At 37.0% G+C, this 24,058-nt stretch overlaps 1 protein-coding gene across 2 annotated transcripts in view; it reads right to left on the bottom strand.

Annotated features, from left to right (window-relative positions):
• The window catches only part of LOC138754447 (cip1-interacting zinc finger protein-like), a 93,304-nt gene that overhangs the window by 56,300 nt on the left and 12,946 nt on the right, over positions 1-24,058 (bottom strand). For both annotated transcript variants that reach the window (XM_069918735.1, XM_069918744.1), the window contains exons 2-5: positions 16,707-16,888; positions 14,408-14,574; positions 4,216-4,342; positions 2,009-2,102 (exon numbers count right to left, since the gene is read on the bottom strand). In XM_069918735.1, the coding sequence (XP_069774836.1) occupies positions 2,009-2,102; positions 4,216-4,342; positions 14,408-14,574; positions 16,707-16,888 (570 nt within the window). The remainder of the gene's footprint in view (positions 1-2,008; positions 2,103-4,215; positions 4,343-14,407; positions 14,575-16,706; positions 16,889-24,058) is intronic.

Genomic DNA, 24,058 nt, shown 5'->3' with positions numbered 1-24,058 from the left:
AAAATATGTAAATAGAATAATATGATGATCAATAATACTTGAAAATATATAGCCAATTTATGGAAGTAAATGAGAAGAGAAGAAACATGACTCATGAAGTCCTTTAAGATTTCCACCCTGCAATATCAATAGCAGATCAAATTATACTTATATTTCAGGAATTCTACTGATTTCGTTACTTCTGCAATAATTAAAGAGAAAAATCCCTTCTTGAGTTGTTCTACCATTTTGAAACCAGACACCACCCAATTTAAAGTGAACCATCACTTGTCCACTGTTGAAACACAGACATTGTACATAGACTAGAATGCAGACTTAATGAAGAGCCATTTGCATCCATCTCTTCTGCTTTGCAGTAGGGTTGCCTGAGATAGAAACCCTGAACAGGGCCATGGACCCTGGGGAACAAATGCAGGTAAATGGTTTAGTAAATATACTTAATCTTGATGTTTTGATTACATTTTAGCTTTACAATGTTTTTCTTTTTTTGTTAATTTTCTAACCATGCAAACTGTCAAAGGACCATCAGTAGCTTCTGTGGACACAACCTCAGAAGCCATGAATGATGGTCAGTAGTATAAAATTATCCACTCCACATTGTGGCATCCCATTCTTCAATTCTGGTGATCAGATCAACAGGTCATTCAAAACTGGAAAAAATTAGTGAGATAAGGATCTTCCAGATCCTGGATTATCTAGTCTACAATGATTTACTGTAAATATCAAGAGTTGATGAAGCCGCCAACAACAATGGTTTTCCCATCCCTCTTCCCACCCAGAGTCAACATGCCTTTAGATGTTTATGTCCTATACTCCACAATTTTCACCAACCCTCAGCCTTTCTCTCCTCCTTTCAGACTTAAAATCTAATGAAACTTAACTCTTGGTCACTGCCCAATACTGTTTTAGAGGTTGGTTATAAGTTTTTGAGGAGTGGAGGCACAAGGCAGAAACGGAAGCATATAATGTATGGTAAATTTTTATCGAAAATGTGAACAGAAACCATCATAATTCTATGCATCTTAACTATCTTCTTTTTCTCTTGTACTATCAACCCCAAGAAAACGGTTACTGCCACAAAGCTTAAACTGTGAAACCCAATGTTTAAACCCTTACAATTGTAGGATGCTATTAATTTAACAATTAGTAAACAATAGATTATCAGAAGATTCTAGTTTTGCACTTCACAGGGAGGATTATGAGATTGAATCTAATTCCAAAGTGTTGATTTTCAAAATCAGCAGATGGAGAGCAAGGCATTGAAACAAATTAAATTATTACAGCTCCTCAGTGAAGGCCAATTGTAATATTCTGGGTTTGATGTGTAAAAGAACATACAAATGGCTCACATCACTGGATTGGACAAAACATTTTTTGGAAATTGAGTCTCCAGTTTCGAGATAAAGTTTCAGGTCCAATGAAATACTAACTATTCCCCAGAGCTAAAAGTTTAAGAAATTTACATTTCTTTTCCCCGCCCCTCCCCATTTCCCACCCAAGAGCTTGTAATCACAGCTCTTTTGTAACATTTACTATCCTTACAACCCCAAGACTTCCAATTCTGATGCATTGTTTTGCCAAAAGTCCAAACAGAATCTTTTATGCATCAAAAATATTTTTCCCCTTTCTTACTTCATCAGAAGAGACAAATATTTCTACATTTATTCATCACCATATTTTTCTATTTAAAAAAAATAATTTTTTGTTTTGCCTTAAAAAAGATCATCCTTCAAATCTTCAGAACTCTTTGTATCATATTGTCCTGGAACAAAAATTTTTCCATATTCAAGTAATTGTAATGAAAAGAACGCATGAGGGTTTCAGCAGGTGTTAAAGTGAATCATGGCAAAGCAAGGCAACGTTATGGAGATAGCAAAGTGTCCTTCAAATGCTGTGGAAATATAATCAAAATATCACTCTTTATCAAAACGAAAAAAAAGTTATGTGCAGTGACTTTCCAGGGCAAAGATTATATAAAAAGAGCTGACTTAAATAAAATCCCAAGTACCTCTCAAGCCTTCTCCTTTTCACTTCTGGTTCTTCAGCTTTCATGGAATCCTCAGTTTTGAGAGAAACAAAATCTGATGTAATATGTTTATTACCTGAAGAAAAGTAAAATGATTATTTTCATTAAGAAGCTGTAAATGAAAATGCTTACATTCCCACTAGTTTAATTTGATCTACAGAAAAGGCTACTCAATTTGCTTAACTCAAATATATTTTGTCACTGATGGAGAGCATTGCAAAATTTAAAATTACTAAATTAATTTCACAAAAAAATGGTTTCAGACTTTAGAATTACACTTTCAATTCAAATACGATCACAATTAGGCATATGATGGAGCACATTAATGTATGAAACAATCTGCACTTCCCTTTAACTTCAGCTGTCATTACATGAAAAATTATTTCCTTTGTAATGAATGCAAAGGATGGCGAGGAGCATCATGAATGCAATAATACAAGTAAATAGACGGAACATGCTGGATTATTCCTAGACACCCCACCTCTTCGTGACAGTAGCATCAGTTATGGGATCAAAATGGGGCATGCACCTCAAAGAGTTTGTGGCAGAAAACTGACAATTTGAACTTTAGGTTTTTATAATTAACATCCACAGGAATGGGGGAATGGATGGGAAGATGCAGAGTGTGTGAATAAACAATTATGTTTTTCACATTGAATTTAAGTTTTTTTTTCCCGTTCAAGACTGTCTTCTTACCTTCCAGAGTGGCTGTTCACACACCAACAACCAAAACTCAAAATCTCTGTTTCCTTACACGAGTTTAGGCAGCATACTAGAAGTGCGGTATGTAAAGAGGCAGAACTTTCAAATACATGCTATTCATTAGCCCATTGCTTCCAGAATGCCTGCAGTTAACTTTAGACAGCAGGTGGTCCAGAAAATTGAATAGGGGTCTAAGAGGTAAAATTTCAGAATAGCAATGAGTCCCTCATTTCCATTGCAATTTATTTTTTTTTTTTAAACACAGACTGTGTTCTGGAAATTTGGGAATAATTTCCCGGAATGCAGTGACTATAAAAAACATGAATGCCAGACTCTAAAATGCAGTTTGTTTACTGAAGTCGGCAATTGTGGGTTTTAGATATTTTCCACAATATAGAACTTGATAACCAAAACCGCTCTTAATTTATAGCTGACACACAAGGCTTCAAGGGTAAGGGCAATCATACAATTTTTTTAAAATTATAAATTTGGGGAAGTAGTGCCAAGGAGAAATGCAACAGGAAGTAATTTCTCATGTGAAACATATCGCGCATTACTGGATTTTTGATGAATTCTAGTTACGTAGAATGAAGTTCAAAGAACTATAAAAAAAAAGAAAAAAATGGTGGAATACACACATTTCTGTGGCAGTGCACCATGATCAATCAACACCATGGAATTAGAAATAAAGCAATAAATATTTTGAAAGCTATTCCTTTTCACATAATATTTACACTGACAGTATTCTTGATAAGTCACAAATAAACAGAATATATTCTTGGCATACTGATTGTAACACATGGAATTTAAAATTGGCCACCAAAATATCTTTGCATATTATAACCTTCAAAGTTGCACTGGAAGATTATCCAAATGCTCAGTAAACACTGACATTTTCGACAAACAACATGGAGAATGCTTTGTAACAAGTGTGACTAAACTCATCATTGACTTCAAAGACAATGCCAATGTTTAATCAATTGTTCCTGGATATTTGGTGGCATTTAAGGAGTTAGTGTTCAACATGAATGTATCATAACAACTTGGTGGTTACAATACCATATTAAAGAATAATGCAATAAAATGGCAATGGTGAAAAAAAATCAGTTGAAAGCCCAGCATGTCAATTTTAAATAACAAGTCTGAAATGACGATTATTGATTAAACCCTCATCCATAAACAGGAAAGAATTTTAAATATAAAATTGTAAAGCTGGCTTTTCTTTCACATCATTTGCATCCCTCTCCAGATTGTTTACATTATGATACAAGGGACAGAATATGATTAGCTTGTTCATCCAATCTGTACTATTCTGCAATAATTGTTAATAGAGATCAAATGGTTTGAAATGCCATGATAAAAAATCTAATAGCAAACAGTTCAAGATAAAAATCATATTAGGCAGCCAAAATGAAAGACCTTTTGCCTTTCTAAATTCAGCAGCTGATTTCACAGCTTGCTTGTATCAACTCTGGCACAATCAATACCTGTTGACAGCTTTGGTCCTGGCTCTGTGATCATTTTATTTGCACCCCATTTTAGATCCATTTTTGCCCGAAATGGCCCCCGTGGAAAATAGTGATCTCTTCTCATGTCATGCATTCTCTTCATATCCTGCAAATCAGAACATTTTGCTTTCAATGGGAAATTGCACACAACACATTAAAAATGGGTTCAGGTATCAAATTGGAATATTATTCATGAAACTGTAGTGAAGGTGCACACAGGTATTCATCATTAACAGCATTTATCCACGATACAGATCAGATTCTGAAAAGCTGAATGAGGAAATAAACATTTAAAATGGTTCCCAGTTTCTTAAAATAAGTCACATTCCTGAAAGTAAATTCACAATTGTGGTGATGCCAATCCATTAAATCATCTGCCTTTAAGCCAACACTTTCAATGACTGCTAGTTCCTCAGTCACAGTCATCGTGTTACAGCACAAAAACAAGTCCTTAGGCCCACCAACTGTCTGCACACAAGTGAGCATCCATTTACATTAATCTCACATATATGGAGAAGCTGTTCCCCCGGGACTCTACACCCCTCTCTGTAACTGGATTCTGGACTTCCTCACAGAATGACCATAGTCTGTCCAGCTTGACAGCAGAACGTGGAGCACTGTCATACTGTGCACTGACACACCTCAAGGCTGTGTGTTCAGCTTGTTCCTGTTCACGCCACTGACCCACAACTGCCACTTCAGATCCTGGTCCAACATTCAGTAGTTGGCCTCATCAGCAATAATGATGAGACACACTACAGAGAAGAGGTGGAAAATCCCATGAAATGGTGCAAGAGTAACAACCTGAGTCTCAACATGACAAGATAAAAAAGATGAATCTGGAATTCAGATGGATCAGGGATGACCACTCTCCACTACACATTAATAGCTCAGTAGTGGAGAGCACCAAGTTCCTTGGGGTCCACAAGAAGTGACCTATCCTGGATACAAAACCTCCACTCGTCAGGAAGGCACAACAGTGACTGTACTTCCTGAGAAGACTATAGAAAAGGCTACTGGCCACTATCCTGTCAACCTTCTACAGGAGCTCTCAACAGCGACCTGGCTGGGTGCATCACACTTTGGTACGGATGCTGTCGAGCAGTGGTTTTCAGATTGCCCCCTCCAAACTCACATTCCACTTTAAGCAATCCCTTTGCCATGTGCTCTGTGATTAGTAAGGGATTGCTTAAGGTGCTATGTGAGTGAAAAGAAAAAGTTTGAAAACCAATTTTAATTGTACCTAATTGATTCGTTATGTGGACAGTTTCATAACTCCAAAGGAAATAGGCCAATAAAAAATTTCTCAAGCAAAATATTTCAGTAACAATTGGGTCTAGGTTCTTTCAACCTTCTGCTTTATTTCCATTATGTTCTTCTCCACTTTATACGTTTGTAATGTTTTGTATTTTATTTTTTTGTCCGCCAATTCTCTTCTTTTTGTTATATCTTCCCTTGTTGCTAGTTCTTTTTCTGTACTTACTATCTCCCTTTCCAACTGTTCTATTTCCCAATTGTACTCCATTTTCATCTTAGTTACATAACTTATTATCTGCCCTTTAGTGAAGGCTTTCATTGCATCCCATAATATAAATTTGTCTTTCACTGTTTCCGTATTTATTTCAAAGTACATTTTAATTTGGCGTTCAATAAATTCTCTAAATTCCTGTCTTTCAAGTAGCATGGAGTTTAACCTCCACCTATATGTTCTTGCTGGGATGTCCTCCAGTTCTATTACTAATAACAGGGGTGAGTGATCAGATAGCAATCTAGCTTTATATTCAGTTTTCCTAACTCTCCCTTGAATATGGGCCGACAACAAAAAAACATATCAATCCTTAAGTATGTTTTATGCCTACTCAAATAATATGAGTATTCCTTCTCCCTTGGATGCTGCCTCCTCCATATATCCTTAAGTTTCATTTCCTGCATTGATTTAACCATTAATTTGGCCACTTTATTCTTTTTGCTAGTCTATTGTCCAGTTTTATCCAACATTGGGTCCAAGTTAAGGATAAAATCCCCTCCTATCAATACATTTCCCTGCGTATCTACAATCTTCAAAAAAAATCTTGCATAAACTTTTAATTCTCTTCATTAGATGCATATATATTGATCAAATTCCAGAATTCTGAATATATCTGACACTTTATCATTACATACCTCCCTGCTGGATCTATTATTTCCTCCTCTATTTAAATTGGTACATTTTTATTTATTAATATAGCTACACCTCTGGCTTTTGAATTATAGGGCTACTTGCCCTACCCAATCTCTCCTTCCACTTCAGTTAGATGCTTTTCCTGCACAAATGCTATGTCTATTTTTTTCTTTTTTCAGGAAATTTAATAGCCTTTTTTGTTTAATTTGGTTATGTATTCCATTAATATTTATAGTCATATAGTTCAACCTGGCCATCTCATATTCTGTTTAAACTTCATTTCTGCTGCCTCACCACCACCTTTCCCCTTTTCCCCATTTTCATCTCTGTTTTCCCTTTTTGAACTCAATGTATGACAACACTTTTAAAACATAAAATACTTCAACAACTCCCACATCTAAAATTCCCTTGCTGGGCAACCACAACTCCCCTCTCCATTTGGATTGTGAACCCGCTTTCAAGCATCAACTGATTTTGCAGTAACTGTAATTCTCTCCCACCCAACCCCCTCCAGAAAACTTTTATCTTCACATATAACAAAGATCACCTTTTTTCCCCCTTTACTTCCTTTCTTCCCTTTTCTTTCCCTTCTTTAGTTCTTACTTATACATTATTTTTACATCTTTATATGTAGTTTGTCGTCGTTCTTCGTTCTTGTTACATTTCTTCATCTCTACTTCTGCCCTGCAGGCGTTCTGCAAATTCTCGTGCTTTCTCCGGATCCAAAAACATAATGCTTTGCTCCCCCGTGATAAATATTTTATGCATCTTAACATAAATTTATAGCCTTTTTTTCCATAGGATTAATTTTGCTGTGTTAAACTCCTTCCACTTCTTTAGGAGTTCAAAACTTTGTCTGGGTAAAAAAATATTTTTTTGACCCTTGTATTCCAATGGTTTTTGTCTTCTCTAATTTTATTCCTTGCCCTATCCAGTATATTTTCTCTTGTCGTTTATCTCAGAAATTTTACTAAAACGGATCTTGGTTTTTGTTGTGTCTGTGGTTTCGGGACTAGTGTTGTGTGCCCTTTCTATTTCCATTCCTTCCTGTATTTCTGGCATTCCCAGGACCTTTGGGATCCATTCTTTTATAAATTCTTTCATATTTGTGCCTTCTTCATCTTCCTTTAGGCCCACTATCTTTATGTTGTTTTGCCTACTATAGTTTTCCATTATATCAATCTTCTGAGCTAACAACTCTTGTGACTCCTCGCGCATGCGCAGTTGCGCGCTTTTGTTTGGCTCAGAGAGCCATTTTTGCAGTCCAGCGGTCGGGAGGTCGCGACTCTGCGGGGTCGTCATCAACCTTGGGGAGCGGGCTCTTTTCTCCACGACGGCTCCCTGTTTCTTCATGCAGGTAAGGCCTTCTCCTTTCTCTTCCGGCGTCTTTTCTTCTTTTTTCCCCCGTTGTTTTTACTTTTTTCTTCTTGGGTCCCATTTTCTTTCTTTTCTCCACAACTTTATCTTTTATTTGTTGTGTTTTGTGTTTCTTGAACTTTGTGTTTTCTTCACTTTATTTCTTCTTTTTTGGAAAGGGCTGGTATTCTCCTACTGGCCACTACTCCACCACGTGACTCCTCTGGCTTTATTTTCCTGAAGTCAACAATCAGCTCCTTAGTTTTGGTGACAATGAGGAGAAGGTTGCTGTTGGTGCCCTATTCAGCCAAGTTTACAATCTCTTTCTCTTTTCAATATTTTTATTAACATTGAAATTTCACATCCAAAAATAGAGTACATACAGAAAGTTAAAATCCAAAAGGATACATTACACTTAAATCAGATAATTTCATCCAAAGTATAACAAATTTTAAATCAAGCAGATTATATTGTATTGACATTATTTTATTACAAAAAAGGAAAATCTAAACCTACTACCAAGAAAGAAGGTGTTTAGCCTATAAAAAGAAAGACAGAATTCTTATCAGAGTGATAAATTACCTCAGTGGTTAACAATTTTACCTTCATAACAAATCAAAGATTATAAAAGTAATTCAAAAAGGGTCCCCACAATGTATGAAAATTTCCAAGTTTAAGCATGACATCACAGACACTGAGCCTGATGAGGTGGGGTAATGCCCCTCCATCTGAGCAACACCGCCCGCCTAACCACAAGAGAAATAAAAGCTAACATATGTAGCTCAGATGTCCTTAATGTTATGCAACTCTCTCCAACACCAAATAAAGCAGTTAAGGGATTAGGTTTAAAATTAACTTTAAAAAGTGCAGAGTAAGTTTGAAAAACCTTGATCCAATATTTCTCAAGACTCTGGCATGTCTAGAACATATGAATTAATGAAGCATCTCCATTGTTGCATTGATCACAATGAGATACATCCACATAAAAATGAAATAGTTTTACTTTGCACATGTGAGCCTGTTACGAGCCCAAAGGACCCCAAAACCCAGCAGCAATAGACATTCACCAAGACAAGTTGTTTTTAAAACAAAAATTGTTTTTAATTAACTTTAAACATGAAAACAGAATCAAACTTTAACTTCTTTCTATACTTAACTAACTCAAATTAACCCCCTTCTAATTCTAAGCGCACGTGTATGTAAAGTGTATGCAAATTTAAGAAAAGTTTTTTTTTGGTTCACAGTTCAATCTCACTTCTCCTTCTTCCAAGTTCTCTGGATGCAGACAATTCTTATACTATGCATAGAATTTAACATGTATAAAGTTCACCAGGCTTTGGTGCCTGAAAGGCTCAGGAAGGTTCTTGTAGTGTTTGCAGAGAGAGATTTGTTGTTCCAGGATTTCCACAACTGAGATACCACCATTAGTCACCTCAATATCTCACTGATGAAACTTGCCCCATCAGGATTTTCCAGATGGTAACCTCTTCCTCTAAGGCTACCACAGAGTTCCTTTCTGTTCCCCATATTCCAAGAGAAACATCAGACAGATATCACTTCCAGCCATCTGCCACTCTGGAGCTTTTCTGTTTTCAACCAGCTTTTGCACTGTTCAGATGCTTTTCAATGTCACACACACCAGCTAGTTGAAAGAGTTTGTTTCTCCTTCCTCTCTCTCTCTCTCTCTCTCCAACTGCCAGAAAGCCCATGTGACTCTCTCACTTGCAAAACCCCCAACTTCTTCAGCAAACAACAGGAGATCTTCTCCTTGGTCAAGATGTTGTCTTAGATAAACAAAACCCAGAAATGACCTTTCTGTGAGCACTTTGCAGAAAGGTACTTGTAGCCAGTTTGTCTCCTCCAAAACAATGGTTTTTCATTTCATGATGTCATTTCAATTAGCACCAACTTGTGAAATGTGCATCATATTCTCCAGAGATCCTGCAATGTTATTGAATATGAATTCTTCAGTCTTTCAAATAAGATCTGTTTTAAAATCTGTGTATGTATGTAACCCACTAATCTTACCAAAATCCCCCCAATCTTTTTCTTCTTTGGCTTGGCTTCGCAGACGAAGATTTATGGAGGGGTAATGTCCACGTCAGCTGCAGGCTCGTTTGTGGCTGACAAGTCCGATGCGGGACAGGCAGACACGGTTGCAGCGGTTGCAAGGGAAAATTGGTTGGTTGGGGTTGGGTGTTGGGTTTTTCCTCTTTTGTCTTTTGACAGTGAGGTGGGCTCTGCGTTCTTCAAAGGAGGTTCCTGCCCGCCAAACTGTGAGGCGCCAAGATGCACGGTTTGAGGTGATATCAGCCCACTGGTGGTGGTCACTGTGGCAGGCACCAAGAGCTTTCTTTAGGTAGTCCTTGTACCTCTTCTTTGGCACACCTCTGTCTAGGTGGCCAGTGGAGAGCTCGCCATATAACACCATCTTGGGAAGGCGATGGTCCTCCATTCTGGAAACATGACCTACCCAGTGCAGTTTGATCTTCAGCAGCATGGATTCGATGCTGTCGGCCTCTGCCATCTCGAGTACTTCGATGTTGGAGATGAAGTCACTCCAATGAATGTTGAGGATGGAGCGGAGACAACGCTGGTGGAAGCGTTCTAGGAGCCGTAGGTGATGCCGGTAAAGGACCCATGATTCGGAGCCGAACAGGAGTGTGGGTATGACAACGGCTCTGTATACGCTAATCTTTGTGAGGCTTTTCAGTTGGTTGTTTTTCCAGACTCTTTTGTGTAGTCTTCCAAAGGCGCTATTTGCCTTGGCGAGTCTGTTGTCTATCTCGTCGTCGATCCTTGCATCCGATGAAATGGTGCAGCCGAGATAGGTAAACTGGTTGACCGTTTTTATAAGCCCTATGGACTATTTTAAGTTGTAGGAGATAAGTGGCGGGCACATAAAGTTATTAATCAATATCAAAATTACATTCTAAGTTTCTTCAGGAATTAAAAGCAAAAGGTCCTGTTCCAAGGCTTCTTTCATTTTATCTGAGGGAGCCTCCCTTATTCACAACATAACATAAATGTTAGTTTATGAACCATTATAGAAAGATTGTAAATTAAAAATTACATCAATTAAATTCTTATCAGTCCTGTTAGGAAATATATGTAATTGAGATTGTAAAAAATTTCTAATTTGTAAAAAACAATGAAAATGAGTATTTGATAGACCATATTTAATTGAAAGTTGTTCAAAGGCAGCGAGACTCCCCTTGACAAATAAATCTATGCCAAATCTATACCGTTCTTTAAAAGTTACATCAATCATAGAAGGTTTAGAGAAATAATTAGAAAAAAATAGGAAGAGAGAAAATCTCATTAAACCAAAATATTTTCTACATTGTATCCATATTCTCAAAGTATGTTTAACCACTGGATTATTAATTAATTTATTTAGAGATATAGGAAGTGAGGATCCAAGAAAAAAATGAGAAAAAAAATTGCAACAGAAATAGATTCCAGAGGTATCTATATTGGACAGTCTTCATAATTATAACCAAAATGCAAGGTTTTATATATTGACTGCCTAATAATAAAACATCAAGTTTGGTAAAGCTGAACCTCTATTCTTTTCTTAAGATTTTGTAAATGGACTTTATTTAGGTGATGATGTTTATTTTTCCATATACAAGATAAAATTGAGGCAAAGGTATCAAAAAAAGACAGGAATAAAAACAGGAAAAGCCTGAAAAAGGTATAAAAATTTAGGTAATATATTAATTTTAATAGCTGATTCAACCAACCAATGATAAAGAAAGAGGTGACAAATTTGATAGCTTCCCTTTCATGTGTTTGATTAAGATGAGAAAATTTTCTCGAAGTTCTTATGGTTTATAGTAATTTTTAAATTAAAATATTTATAAATTTTCAAATTCAAGCTCAAGCAATTTCCAGTTGTAACAAATTACATACAACATTGAAGACACCTACAACAAAGGTTTGGAACATATCAGGGATTCGTCATGGCCCAAAAGCCAGTGCCCAGGCTGTTACATTTTTCTCAACTTGATTGGGCTGGAATGGACCCCCCTGCTCCTCTCTCAGCAGAAGAAGAGGAAGGCAGGGCAGTGGAGCATGCAGATCCACACTATAAATGTGCCCCTATAAAATTTAAATATGGTTGCCAAATTTTTAGAAAAATGTTATTTTTTTCCCCTTAAATTATAGGTAATTTTCTTCAGGGGAACAGAGCTTTGCATTTCCACATTCCAGCACGCAATGCCCAAGTGAGAGTCAGATTTCCAGTTAACTGCTATACACTTCCTGGTCACTGCCAATGCAATAATTACAAATTGGATTTGGAATTTAGACAGCTTCATCTTAAGCCTTATGTCTATCATATTTCCCAATAGCAACAACTCTGGGTCCTGTGGGAATTCTTTACCTATGATTTTATTTTCTAGGACTTGGCTTAGTTCCATCCAGAAGGGTGACACCTTGATACATATCCACGTTATGTGCACAAAGGTTCCTGTCACAATGCCACATCTAAACCATTGGTCTGAAATTTCTGTTTTAACCTTATTCAATTTTTTGCAGCATCAAATATAACTAGTGGAGAAAGTTATATTGCAGCAGCCTATACCGTGGGTTAATAATTGCTGTCATGCTGTTCTGATACAGATCTGACCAGCACTGCTCATCAATCGTATTCCGAAGTCTGACTCCCACACTTCCCTTGATTTGTGAAGGCCCGGTTTAGGGCTTTCTGCTTGGAGTAGGAAATATATTGCTGAGATGAACCTCCCTGTGTTCCCCTTTCGAATCAGGGATTCTGTCACTGCATATCAGTAAGCTCATGGATGGATTTGATTTGTCCCTCAAAAAAGATCTTATCTGAAGGTTGCAGAGGAACATCTTATTTACAAGTCATATTTATTTCTGAATTGCTCAAATGACATTAATTTCCCCTGCTCATAACAGTCCTTGATACACCTGACCCCATTTCAACACAAGGTGAGTTTACAGTAATTCTTACAAATTTAAAAGGAAGGTTGGCATTATTCGGCACCAAATTATTCAAATAAAAAAAAAAGCTTACTCTTACTAAGATTCAACTTAAAACCTGAAAACTTAAATTTGCTCACCCTCTCCATCTTTGATCCCCCAATCATTGGATTGTGTACCTCTGGCTTGACTTTCCTGAAGACAACAATCAGCTCCTTAGTTTTGGTGACATTGAGTGCAAGGTTGTTGTTGGTGCACCATTCAGCCAAGTTTACAATCTCCATCCGTATGATGACTCACCCTCTTCCTTTACACACCCACTATCTGTGCAGTTACTGCCTTTGTGAAACACGAAAATCTGCAGATGCTGCGATTATGGTAAAAACACACAGAAATGCTGGAGGAACTCAGCCGTCTCACAGCGAACATAGGTGGTAAAGATACTGTATTTCTGCGTACAAGTCGACCTTCAGATAAGTCAGGCCCCTACTTTCAACTTACTTTCATGGTTTTAAAATATATTGACTGTATATGTCAAGCCCCAATTTTCTGCAAGGAACGCGCCAGAGACTTGTGTCCAGGCCTCCCAGCAACAATCCAAACTTTGTTACAACACCCCAAACGCCAAGTGACAAATCTGAAAATTAAGCAAGTTTTAAAAAAATCCTTTGCTTCTAGCCGGGAAGAATGCTAAACATTACTGGGTCCAAGTCTTCAGCTTCAGCTGCAGCCAAAATTGGCGACGGCAACTCCATTCTCAACATCAGGTGTCATGCCGTCAGCATCAAAGAAGCTGCCTCACTGCCCAAGTGTGCTCAGTGCAGGAACCACAGCTATGTGCCAGCTCCTAGCCAGGAGCAGGAACCTCGGGTTCTACAATTGTAAATGTTTGGAGGGTTATGGCCATGCCCAGTGATAGTGAGATGCAGCGCCGGCAGTGGGGAGGTGCGGGTCGTCTTATACGCCGAATACAAGGTCTCATTTTTGTATCTGGTGTACAAGTTGACCCTTGATTTTTGACTGCTTTTTCAAGACTCGGCCTATACGCCAAAATACACGGTATATAACCCATGTTTCGGACCTGAGCCCTTCCCAAGGAATGCAAAGAACAGAAAGGTGTCAGAATAAAGACTGGCAGGGGAAGGAGTTGAAACCAACAATAAGGTGTTAATTGGATATGATAAGAGGAGAGATGAGATTTGATTTTAGCTCTGTGAAATGAGACAGAAGGAAAAGGAAAGGGGGGGGAGAGAGAGAGAGAGAGAGAGAGAGAGAGAGAGAGAGAGAGGGAACGAGAGAGAGAGGGAACGAGAGAGAGAACAAGACCGAGAGAAAGAACTGGAGCAAGAACACAACAGGGAACGAACGAAAGACATCTTTGTTGATGTTGGAGCAGGAGGGTGAAAAATGAGGAGGGGAAGGAAGGAGGGAAAAAAAGAGAATGCCCTGTAAAAGGGGAGGAATGTTCCCCTACAATGCCTGTAAAGTACAAGTCTGTAAAACCATAAATAAAATCTTCAAAAACTATCTAGAGAAATTATCCAGAGAAGGTTATCTCAACTATGAATCAAAAACCAGAAAATATGACATTTATTTATGATTAAGATTTGGCTGGATCAACACAATATATTTACACATATTTAGCGACACTGTTTTTTTCATAAAAACCAATTCACTCTATTGTAACAAGTTTTCCCCACTTACTTTGTTGAATCCACGATTAGGCTGTTGGAAAAGTTGATTCCCAAATCTAATGCGAGGTGTTTGCAGCTGGATCCCAAGAGGGGGGGTGCCAAGAATTGATGCTCTGGATCCTGGTGGGAAGAAGGGCTGGAGACCTGGTGTAGACATGTTATATCCATGAAGACCACCTATAAAATTGAACTTGTTAGCAGCACTCACTGTGAAGACAGCATGTTACATTCAGTATTCAGAATATCTGTTTCAAGAACAACAAGCCTAAGAAAATGCTTAATTTTATTACCCAATTTAAATAATTCTCATTATGAAATTATAAAAAATTATCAAACTTTGGATTAATAATGAGAATCTCTACAAGTTTACAGGCCATCATACATCAGACATCACACTTCCAATACAAGGCCAAAAGATCAAAACTAAACAAGTGTAAAGTTTATTTTCCCTGACCATGATAATATGGAAATGTTCAGTTCAGGTGGAGGAGTAAAGAAGATGCAGATTCAAGACAATCCAAAAATAACCATTTTTCTCAGTGTGTGATTGGATTACCTTCCCATAAGTTACAATTTGGAGATATAGTTTATTTTTGTGTATTCTAACCACATTCTCATTGGTTAATTTCGAAATAATTCTGACAGTACCCTGTCCAATTTAAATCTCCAATATAGTTTGAAGCCCCCGGTGTCCGAAATTCAAGCAACCGGCAGCTTAAAGCAACCGGCAAAATAAAAAAAATTGAGGAAAATAAATCAAAAAATTAAAATAAATAAGAATAAGAAAATAGGTAAAAAATGCATGTTTATAATTGTAAAAGTAAATGTTCTCGGAAGTAACACATAAACCTTTGGTGAAGATGGGAGCAAATATTCACCAGTGGAGTGCCTTGGTCTTGTTTTGCTCATCACAGCTGTCTGAATAAAGTTGTGTGAAACAGCAATGGCTTCACTCACGATGGATGATGCCATTTGCCATAAGGATGACACTCTTAAAATGTCTCCTTATTCCTGCTTAGTAAGAGTTACCCAGGTTAGAGGCTTTATCTGTAAATTTTGGGGAGGGAGGGGTTAATTATCTATAATGTTATTGTTTGTATTTTGACTCTGTGGAGTAGGAGAAACCTACAGATGCAGCGTTGGTTAAATGTTTTCAAAGAATATGACTGAAAATAAAGTAAAATGATTTAACAATTCATGCAAGAGAAGTTTGTTCAGAATAAGTACAGTGTATCATTTTTCTCTTTTAAACTGTTTTAATTTTTTAATGCAGGTGTATTAGTTAGTCATTGTAAAAATAAGTCTCAAGCAACCATAAAATACACTTATCCAGCATCTACAAACCCCTATAGGTCCCAGATGCCATGGGTATTACTGAACCAAGTTAAAGATAATCTTACAGAAAAAGCAGTAAAATTTAAATTGGACAGGCTACTGTCAGAATTATTTTGAAATTAAACAAATGAGAATGTGGTTAGAATACACAAAAATAAACTATCAATACTTGGCAGGCAATGGCATCTAAAAAACCACAATTTAACTTTAAAATTTTTTTCCCTAGTGGGAAGACAAAGTGGTTGAAATGACAATCACTCTGCTTATCCAAGTAATTAAATGTGGGTTGAATATACTGAGAACTCTCCTGAGACAGTGACAGATTTTCTCCTGCTCTGCTTTAACCCAGCATTCACTCATGTTTACATTAATGAAATTCAGTGATAGACTTAAAAACATGAATTAAATAAAAGTTATAATTTTCAATAGGAAAGAGCCAATACTTGAAAAATTGATGCAAAATATTATAAATTACAGATTACAAGCCTTAAGCATTCTTTAATATTTCATACAAAAGGTGAGAAATGGCAAACCAAAAAATACAATCCAAAATACAATGACTGCATTAAGAATCACCTTCATGTACTTTGCAAATAACCAACAATTTATCTACCAAAAACACCCCTAGACTGAGGAAATGTTGTTAAACTCCATGTGTAAGTTACTGGAGTGGAACAAAATTTTAAATTAACATATTCAAAGTTTACCAGGCATGTTTCAAAGGCTTGATACAATTATTTCAAGAAACTGTACTTTAAAGCCTTAATTTTGATTGGATGCAAACAAACTCATTAAAAAATATCTGCACACAATTTCCTAACTACCTTTTTGTCATTTTATTTTCTCATTGATAAGGTCAACAATGATAAAGTTCAGAAATAAATATTTTGAAAAATTACTGAAAGATGAACATCTCATAAGTTACTACAGTGTTAATATGGCAATTAGGGTCACATTCAATATTATGATCTCACCTTGCATCTGATGCATAATCAGGGCACGCTGTAGCATAGGATTAGGATTAATGAGTGAAGCTTGACTGGGTGGATGTAGGTTTATCTGAGGCATTTGCTCCTGCTGCAGCTGATGCTGCTGGTGACGGTGCTGTTGAGGAGGTTGATGGGGATGATACTTTTGTGGCTGTTGCTGCATTCCCCTATAAAAGATTATCTATATATTAAAAACAGATATTTTCCCAAAAGGCACAATTATTCATTGATCAAAGTAAAACAAATAATTGTTTTCTCATATACAACAAGTGACACCAGCAATTTTGTGGCAAATTTTGAAGGATTCTGTGATACAAACATCTATGTACTTGATCTGAAATGGACTGTGTTACACAACAATCTGTCTATATATTGATTAGTACATGATAATAAAATTCCATTCTCCAATGGGACATTTTTTGTTGTTGTGAATGTTACCCATTTTATATAGGCATTTAAATAACCATTATCCTTTAAGTTTCTATTATACAGTGAAATCCCCACTATCTGGCATCTATGGGGATTGTGGATCCCAGAAATGCGAATTTTCTGGTTGACTGAGACTCATTCTTCCAATGCCCAACTAATACACCTGCAATAAGAATACACCGTTTAAAAGACAAACGACACTGCAAAATGTAAAGTAATTTGAAAAAAATCCATGTTGTCATTTTTAATTACAAAAAACTTCACTTTAATCAAGTAATTCCTGTAACTTACAAAAATTAAATTCAATCCCAGGTAGCTGACACTGTAACAATGTTGCGCTAACCACTATACTAACCATGACAGGATCAGAATTAATTCACTCCCCCAAGTAAAGCCTTACTAATATGCCTAAAACTAATAAAAATAAAGACCCTTACGAGGCAAGGATAGGGAGGCACTTTGTGAGTCTCCCCAGTGGCGAGTCCCATCAGCAAGCTTTCATCCTGGTCAGGCCCTCGGCGCAACCCAACTCACCTCCACGCAAGTGTCCTGGTCAGACCCTTGGCACACCTTCTTCATACTGACAACTGGACTCACCTCCACTCAAGTATCCCAATCAGGCCCTCAGCACAACTTCCTCATGCTGACAATCCGACTCACCTCCATGCAAATGGCAATAGCAAAAAGAATGTGCAAGCATTGAGGGGCAATGCTAGTTCAGGGGTCAAATCAGTGCAAGTGAAACATGGGGTCCATCTGCCCAGTCTTATTTATTTCCCCAATTTTTTTTTGCAGTTGTTTGAGTTTCTGGTTAATTGAATTCCAGAAAATGAGGATTTTCCTGTAGTCTGACAGCACAACTCTGATACAAATTGTCAAACACGTGCACGCAAAGTTGTCAGATTCAGTTTTGGTCCAACATTTTCCTGACACCATTGTGCTCACTGGAATTTAGAATGGAAATACCAGAAAATGTATTGTTTTCAAAATATTGGAGCAAAATTTCTCAAATCCGACACAATCCTTGTGACAAAAGAAGAAAAAGAGGCCACAGTCTTGGATTAAGATATAGAACATCAGCAAATTATTATGAATTAATAAGAAGGCTTTTATCTTGGTGTTAAAATTCCTAAAAAATTTAAAGATTTATATAAAAATTTTCTTCTTCTGATTGATCATGTGAAACAACCCTTTTTAGATGGTCCCCAGTATCATTATCATCAGTAGGTCGAATAATGCAATGAGGATGATTTTACCCAAATTTTTCTATTTATTTCAAGCCATTCCAATTTTTATCCCAAACTCATATTTTGATATTATTGATTCTAAGACATCTTCCTATATTTTTTTATTTATTTTTTTTTAAATTTTTTATTTTTCACACCATAAATCACAATAGCCATGATATACATTTTTTCTTTTTCACACATTTACAGTGACTTTTGACATCTTCCTATATTTGGCAGAATAAAGGTGCTAGGCTGAATAAAACTCAATTACAGAAGTTGAAAAAGGATGGGAGCTTTGCATTACCTAATCTTAGATTTTACTATTGGGCAATTAATATTCGATCACATTCTGGATTTATTATTCTGATAAACTTGAACATTGTCATGGGTAAATCTGGAATTGAAATCAGTTGAGAAATTTTTTTTTCCTATTAGGAGCTGCCCTTCCTTTTTCACTTACCAAGTAAACTGATAACTAATCCTATACCCAAGCATACATTGGATATGGTTTCAGTTCCAGAGGTTTTTCGATTTAAATTAAAAAAAAACTTTATCTGGCTTATATTGTCAAATTATTTTTTTCACCCATCTGTGAATGATCAACCTTTTTCTTTTTGGAAGGTCAAGGAAACTTTCAGGAAAGTTCATGGAAGGTTATTGTTGTAACCGTAGCCTGAAATGTTAAATGAGGAACCGAACTCCCACTCTTGGTTACCCAGAGTAATGGAACGACAGACACAGAGGTTTCCCAAAACACCGTGCTATTTACTTCGATTCTCAAGACATAGACTATTTACACAAAATGGCGCAAATCTATTTATAGTATTTACACAAGCCTGTGACTTCAAGTCACAAGGCAATCTCGCGAGACCTTTAGTTAATGGATGGCTCCCACTGTGGATCACTCTGATTAGGACTCCCTAGCACCTCCCCCTTTGAGTTGTTACTCATACGAGTGTAGACTTGGGTCCACTGGTTTGCGAAAACTTTGTGAAGTTCATACAGGTTCCTGTGGTGCAGCAGGTAAAATCTCATTTCCCTGTGATGGTTGTTCTTGGTTGGTCACTGGTTTCTGCAGTTCAAAAGTTTCCAACAGAGCATCCAAGTTGAGTTGCTCAGATGTTTCAGCGAGATTACGTTGGTTGGTCGCAACTGGTTGGCATGTCTAGTCCATCTATCCAGTCCAACCTCCACATGATAGAGAACCCCCCCCCCCCCCTTATCTTCCCCAGGACTCTCCCTAACTACCACTCACCCGACTTGATCCTGTAGTCTCACACCGGCACATGTTGTTGTAACAATATTAATATATGGGGAGAATTTATAAGATTTAGAGTAGGTCACATACATACACACATTTTAAAACAGATCTTACTGAAGAATTCACATTGGAACATCTCTGGAGAATGTAAACACATTTCACAAGTAGTCTTGTTGGAGTCATGCTGTCTATCAGTACCCTTTCTGCAAAGTGCTCACAGAAAGGTCAATTCTGGATTGTTTACCTAAGATAACAACAGATGGAGCAGAAGAACTCCTGTTGTTTGCTGGAGAAGGTGGGGGGTTTTGCAAGACATGAGTCACATGCTTTCTTTGGAGTTGCAGTTGGAAAAGAAAGAGAGTTGAGTTAACAGCTCAGTCAGTGTGAAGTAACTGAAAAGTGCAATCCAGGGAAAACTGTTTTGAAACTGATGAAAGCAAGTTCCAGAGCAGTAGATGGCTAGAAGTGCTATCTGTCTGATGTTTCTCTTGAAATAGAGGAAGGGGAGGAGTCACGTGATGGAGTAGTGGCCGGACGGTGAACTCCAGCCCTCTCCAGAAAAGTCGGGAAAAACAAGAGAAAATACAAAGGCACAGAAATACAAGTTAAAGAAAAGTGAGTATAAAGGTGGAAAGAAGATGGAGACAAAAGGAGAAAAATCAAAATCAACGGAAAAAAGAGAGGAAGAGAAGACAACGGAGGAAAAAGGTGAAGGCCTTACCTGTCCGAAGAGGCCCGCTGTGGAGAGAAGACCCCACTACCTCAGGTCGGTAGAAAGAGAACTACAACAATGGCTCACAGAGCCGAGTAAAAGTGCGCAACCGCGCATGCGCGAGGAGTCGCGCATGCGCGACGCGCATACAAAAAAACACACCGACGGGAGGGGGGACCAGCTGGGGAGTCGATCTCCACAGCCGGCAACGACAGCTGCAGAACACCTGCAGCAAGAAGAGACCACAGAAGACAATAGAAACAAGAAAGAAGAGGAGGAAAGGGCAACAAAGAAACAACAGATGGTCAACCCAGAGGAAGAAGAAGAGGAAGAGTATGGTGAAATAGAAGAAGAAAAGAGAGGCAAGGTAAAGGAGGTACTTGCTCTTGTTAGAGGATACATGGAGTCATTTAAAGAATGGCAAACACAGGAATTCAATGATTTAAGAAGAAGAATAAACAACACAGAAAAGAAAATAAATAAAATGGATATGACCTTAACAGAAATGGGGAAAAAAATGGACAAGATGGAAGAACGGGCAATAGCAGCAGAAATGGAGGTAGAAGACTTAAAAAAGAAATTGGAGGAATCTAATAAAAAAACTAAAGAGACACAAGAATTACTAGCCCAAAAAATAGATATAATGGAAAATTATAACAGAAGAAATAACATAAAGATAGTGGGCCTTAAGGAAGATGTAGAAGGCAAGAATATGAGGGAGTTTATAAAAGAATGGATCCCTAAGGCCCTAGGATGTCCAGAACTACAGCAAGAAATGGAAATAGAAAGGGCACATAGAGCATTGGCCCCTAAACCACAACCACAACAAAAACCAAGATCTATTGTAGTAAAATTCCTAAGATATACTACAAGAGAAAAGGTACTGGAGAAGACAATGGAAAAAGTAACAGAGGGCAACAAACCACTGGAGTATAAAGGGCAAAAAATCTTCATTTATCCAGATATAAGCTTTGAACTCCTAAAGAAGAGAAAAGAGTTCAATGCAGCAAAAGCGATTTTATGGAAGAAAGGATATAAATTTACACTGAAGCATCCTGCGGTATTGAAAATATTTATACCAGGACAACAAAACAGACTATTCTCGGATCCAGAAGAAGCACGAAAATTTGCAGAACAATTACAAAAATAGACTGAGGGATGAAGACGGGTAATGAGAGCAAAAATTATCACGATTGATATGTATGTGGGTAAAGACAAAAATAGACTGAGGGATGAAGACGGGTAAGGAGGGTAAAAATGACCACGATAGATATGTATGCGGGTAAAGAGGTATAAGAGTGAATAGAGACAATGGGCATATGTGAAAGTATCTGTAATTAGAGGAAAACATAGAAAGTATAGACAAGAATTAATAAGGGAAGGTAATGGAATAGAGAGAATAAGGAGGGAACTAAAAGAGTGACCTTTGTGACATATAAAAAACGAAATCTTTTCTGGGGGGGCTGGGTGGGGGGAAAAGAGCGGTCACTGCAAAATCAGTTGACGCTTGCGAGTGGATTCGCAAATCCAAATGGAGAGGGGAGATGTGGTTGTCCGACAAGGGATAAAGGGCAACTCAGGAGGGGAAGGGGAGATTGGGGATAAAGAAGATAGAAATAGGAGAATAAGGAAAATGTTGGATGTTGTAGGAATGTTGTCTGGTAAAGAGTTGAAAATAAGAAAACAGAAATGGAAAAGGAGGAAAGGTAATGATGGAAAAACGGAAAGAGAAGATAAACAAAATATAAAATGGCTACGCTGAACTATATGACTCTAAATATTAATGGAATACATAACCAAATTAAAAGGAAGAAACTACTAAATTTACTGAAAAAGGAAAAAATAGATATAGCATTTGTCCAAGAAACACATTTAACTGAATTGGAGCACAAGAAATTAAAGAGAGATTGGGTAGGACATGTAACAGCAGCATCGTATAATTCAAAAGCAAGAGGAGTGGCTATATTAATTAGCAAAAATGTGCCATTTAAAATAGAAGAGGAAATAATAGATCCAGCAGGGAGATATGTTATGATAAAATGTCAGATATATTCAGAGCTTTGGAATCTACTTAATATATATTCACCTAACGAAGAAGATCAAAAGTTTATGCAAGATATCTTTTTGAAGGTAGCTAATACGCAAGGGAACATACTAATAGGAGGGGATTTCAATCTGAATTTGGATCCAAATATGGATAAAACGGGGAAAAAAATTAACAGGAAGAACAAAGTAACCAAATTTATAATTAAATCAATGCAAGAAATGAAACTTGTGGACATATGGAGGAAACAAAACCCAAAAGAAAAGGAATACTCATACTACTCGACTAGACATAAAACATACTCAAGGATAGACCTATTCCTGTTATCAGCCCACATACAAGGGAGAGTTAGGAAAACGGAATATAAAGCTAGACTATTATCGGACCACTCACCCCTGTTATTGGCAATAGAGCTAGAAGACATCCCTCCAAGAATGTATAGATGGAGATTAAACCCCATGCTACTTAAAAGACAGGATTTTAGAGAATTTATTGAAAAACAATTAAAAATGTACTTTGAAGTAAATACGGAATCAGTGGAAGATAAGTTTATACTATGGGACGCAATGAAAGCATTCATTAGAGGGCAAATAATAAGTTATGCAACCAAGATGAAGAAGGACTATAATCAGGAAACAGAGCAGTTGGAAAGGGAAATAATAAACATAGAAAAAAAATTAGCAATAAAGGAAGATACAACCAAAAGAAGAGAATTGGCGGATAAAAAAATAAAATATGAAACATTACAAACATATAAGGTGGAGAAGAATATAATGAAGACAAAACAGAAATATTATGAACTAGGGGAAAAAACACACAAAATCCTAGCATGGCAGCTTAAGACAGAGCAAACTAAGAAAATGGTATTGGCAACAAGGAAAAAAGACAAACAAATTACATATAATCCAAAAGAAATTAAGGAAAACTTCAGAGAATTCTATGAACAATTATACCGAACCGAAAACGAAGGGAAAGAAGGGAAAATAGATGAATTTTTGACTAAAATTGAACTACCAAAACTACAAATAGAGGAACAAAATAAATTAACAGAACCATTTGGAACAGTAGAAATACAAGAGATAATAAAAAATTTACCAAATAATAAGACACCAGGAGAGGATGGACTCCCAATAGAATTCTACAAAACATTTAAAGACCTAATAATACCGCCCCTCCTGGATGTAATCAACCAGATTGATGAGACACAAAACTTACCAGATTCATGTAAAACAGCAATAATTACAGTGATACTAAAACAAGGGAAAGATCCACTCTCACCAGCGTCATATAGACCAATATCTTTGCTAAACACAGATTATAAGATAATAGCTAAACTATTAGCGAACAGATTAGCAGAACAGGTACCGAAAATGGTAAATTTAGACCAAACTGGATTTATCAAAAAAAGACGCACAACAGACAATATTTGTAAATTTATTAACTTAATTCATGCAGTAGAAGGAAATAAAGCACCGGCAGTAGCAGTTGCTTTAGACGCAGAGAAGGCCTTCGACAGAGTAGAATGGAATTACTTGTTCAAAGTATTGCAAAAATTCAGTTTACCGGAGAAGTATATTAATTGGATTAAAGCATTATATAAGGGACCGTTAGCGAAAGTGACAGTAAATGGACATGTATCAAAGCAATTTAACTTAAGCAGGT

The sequence above is a fragment of the Narcine bancroftii genome, chromosome 1 (genome assembly GCF_036971445.1).
Source record: "Narcine bancroftii isolate sNarBan1 chromosome 1, sNarBan1.hap1, whole genome shotgun sequence".
Classification (NCBI taxonomy): Eukaryota; Metazoa; Chordata; class Chondrichthyes; order Torpediniformes; family Narcinidae; genus Narcine; species Narcine bancroftii.
This window is presented reverse-complemented; position numbering and strand designations above follow the sequence as displayed.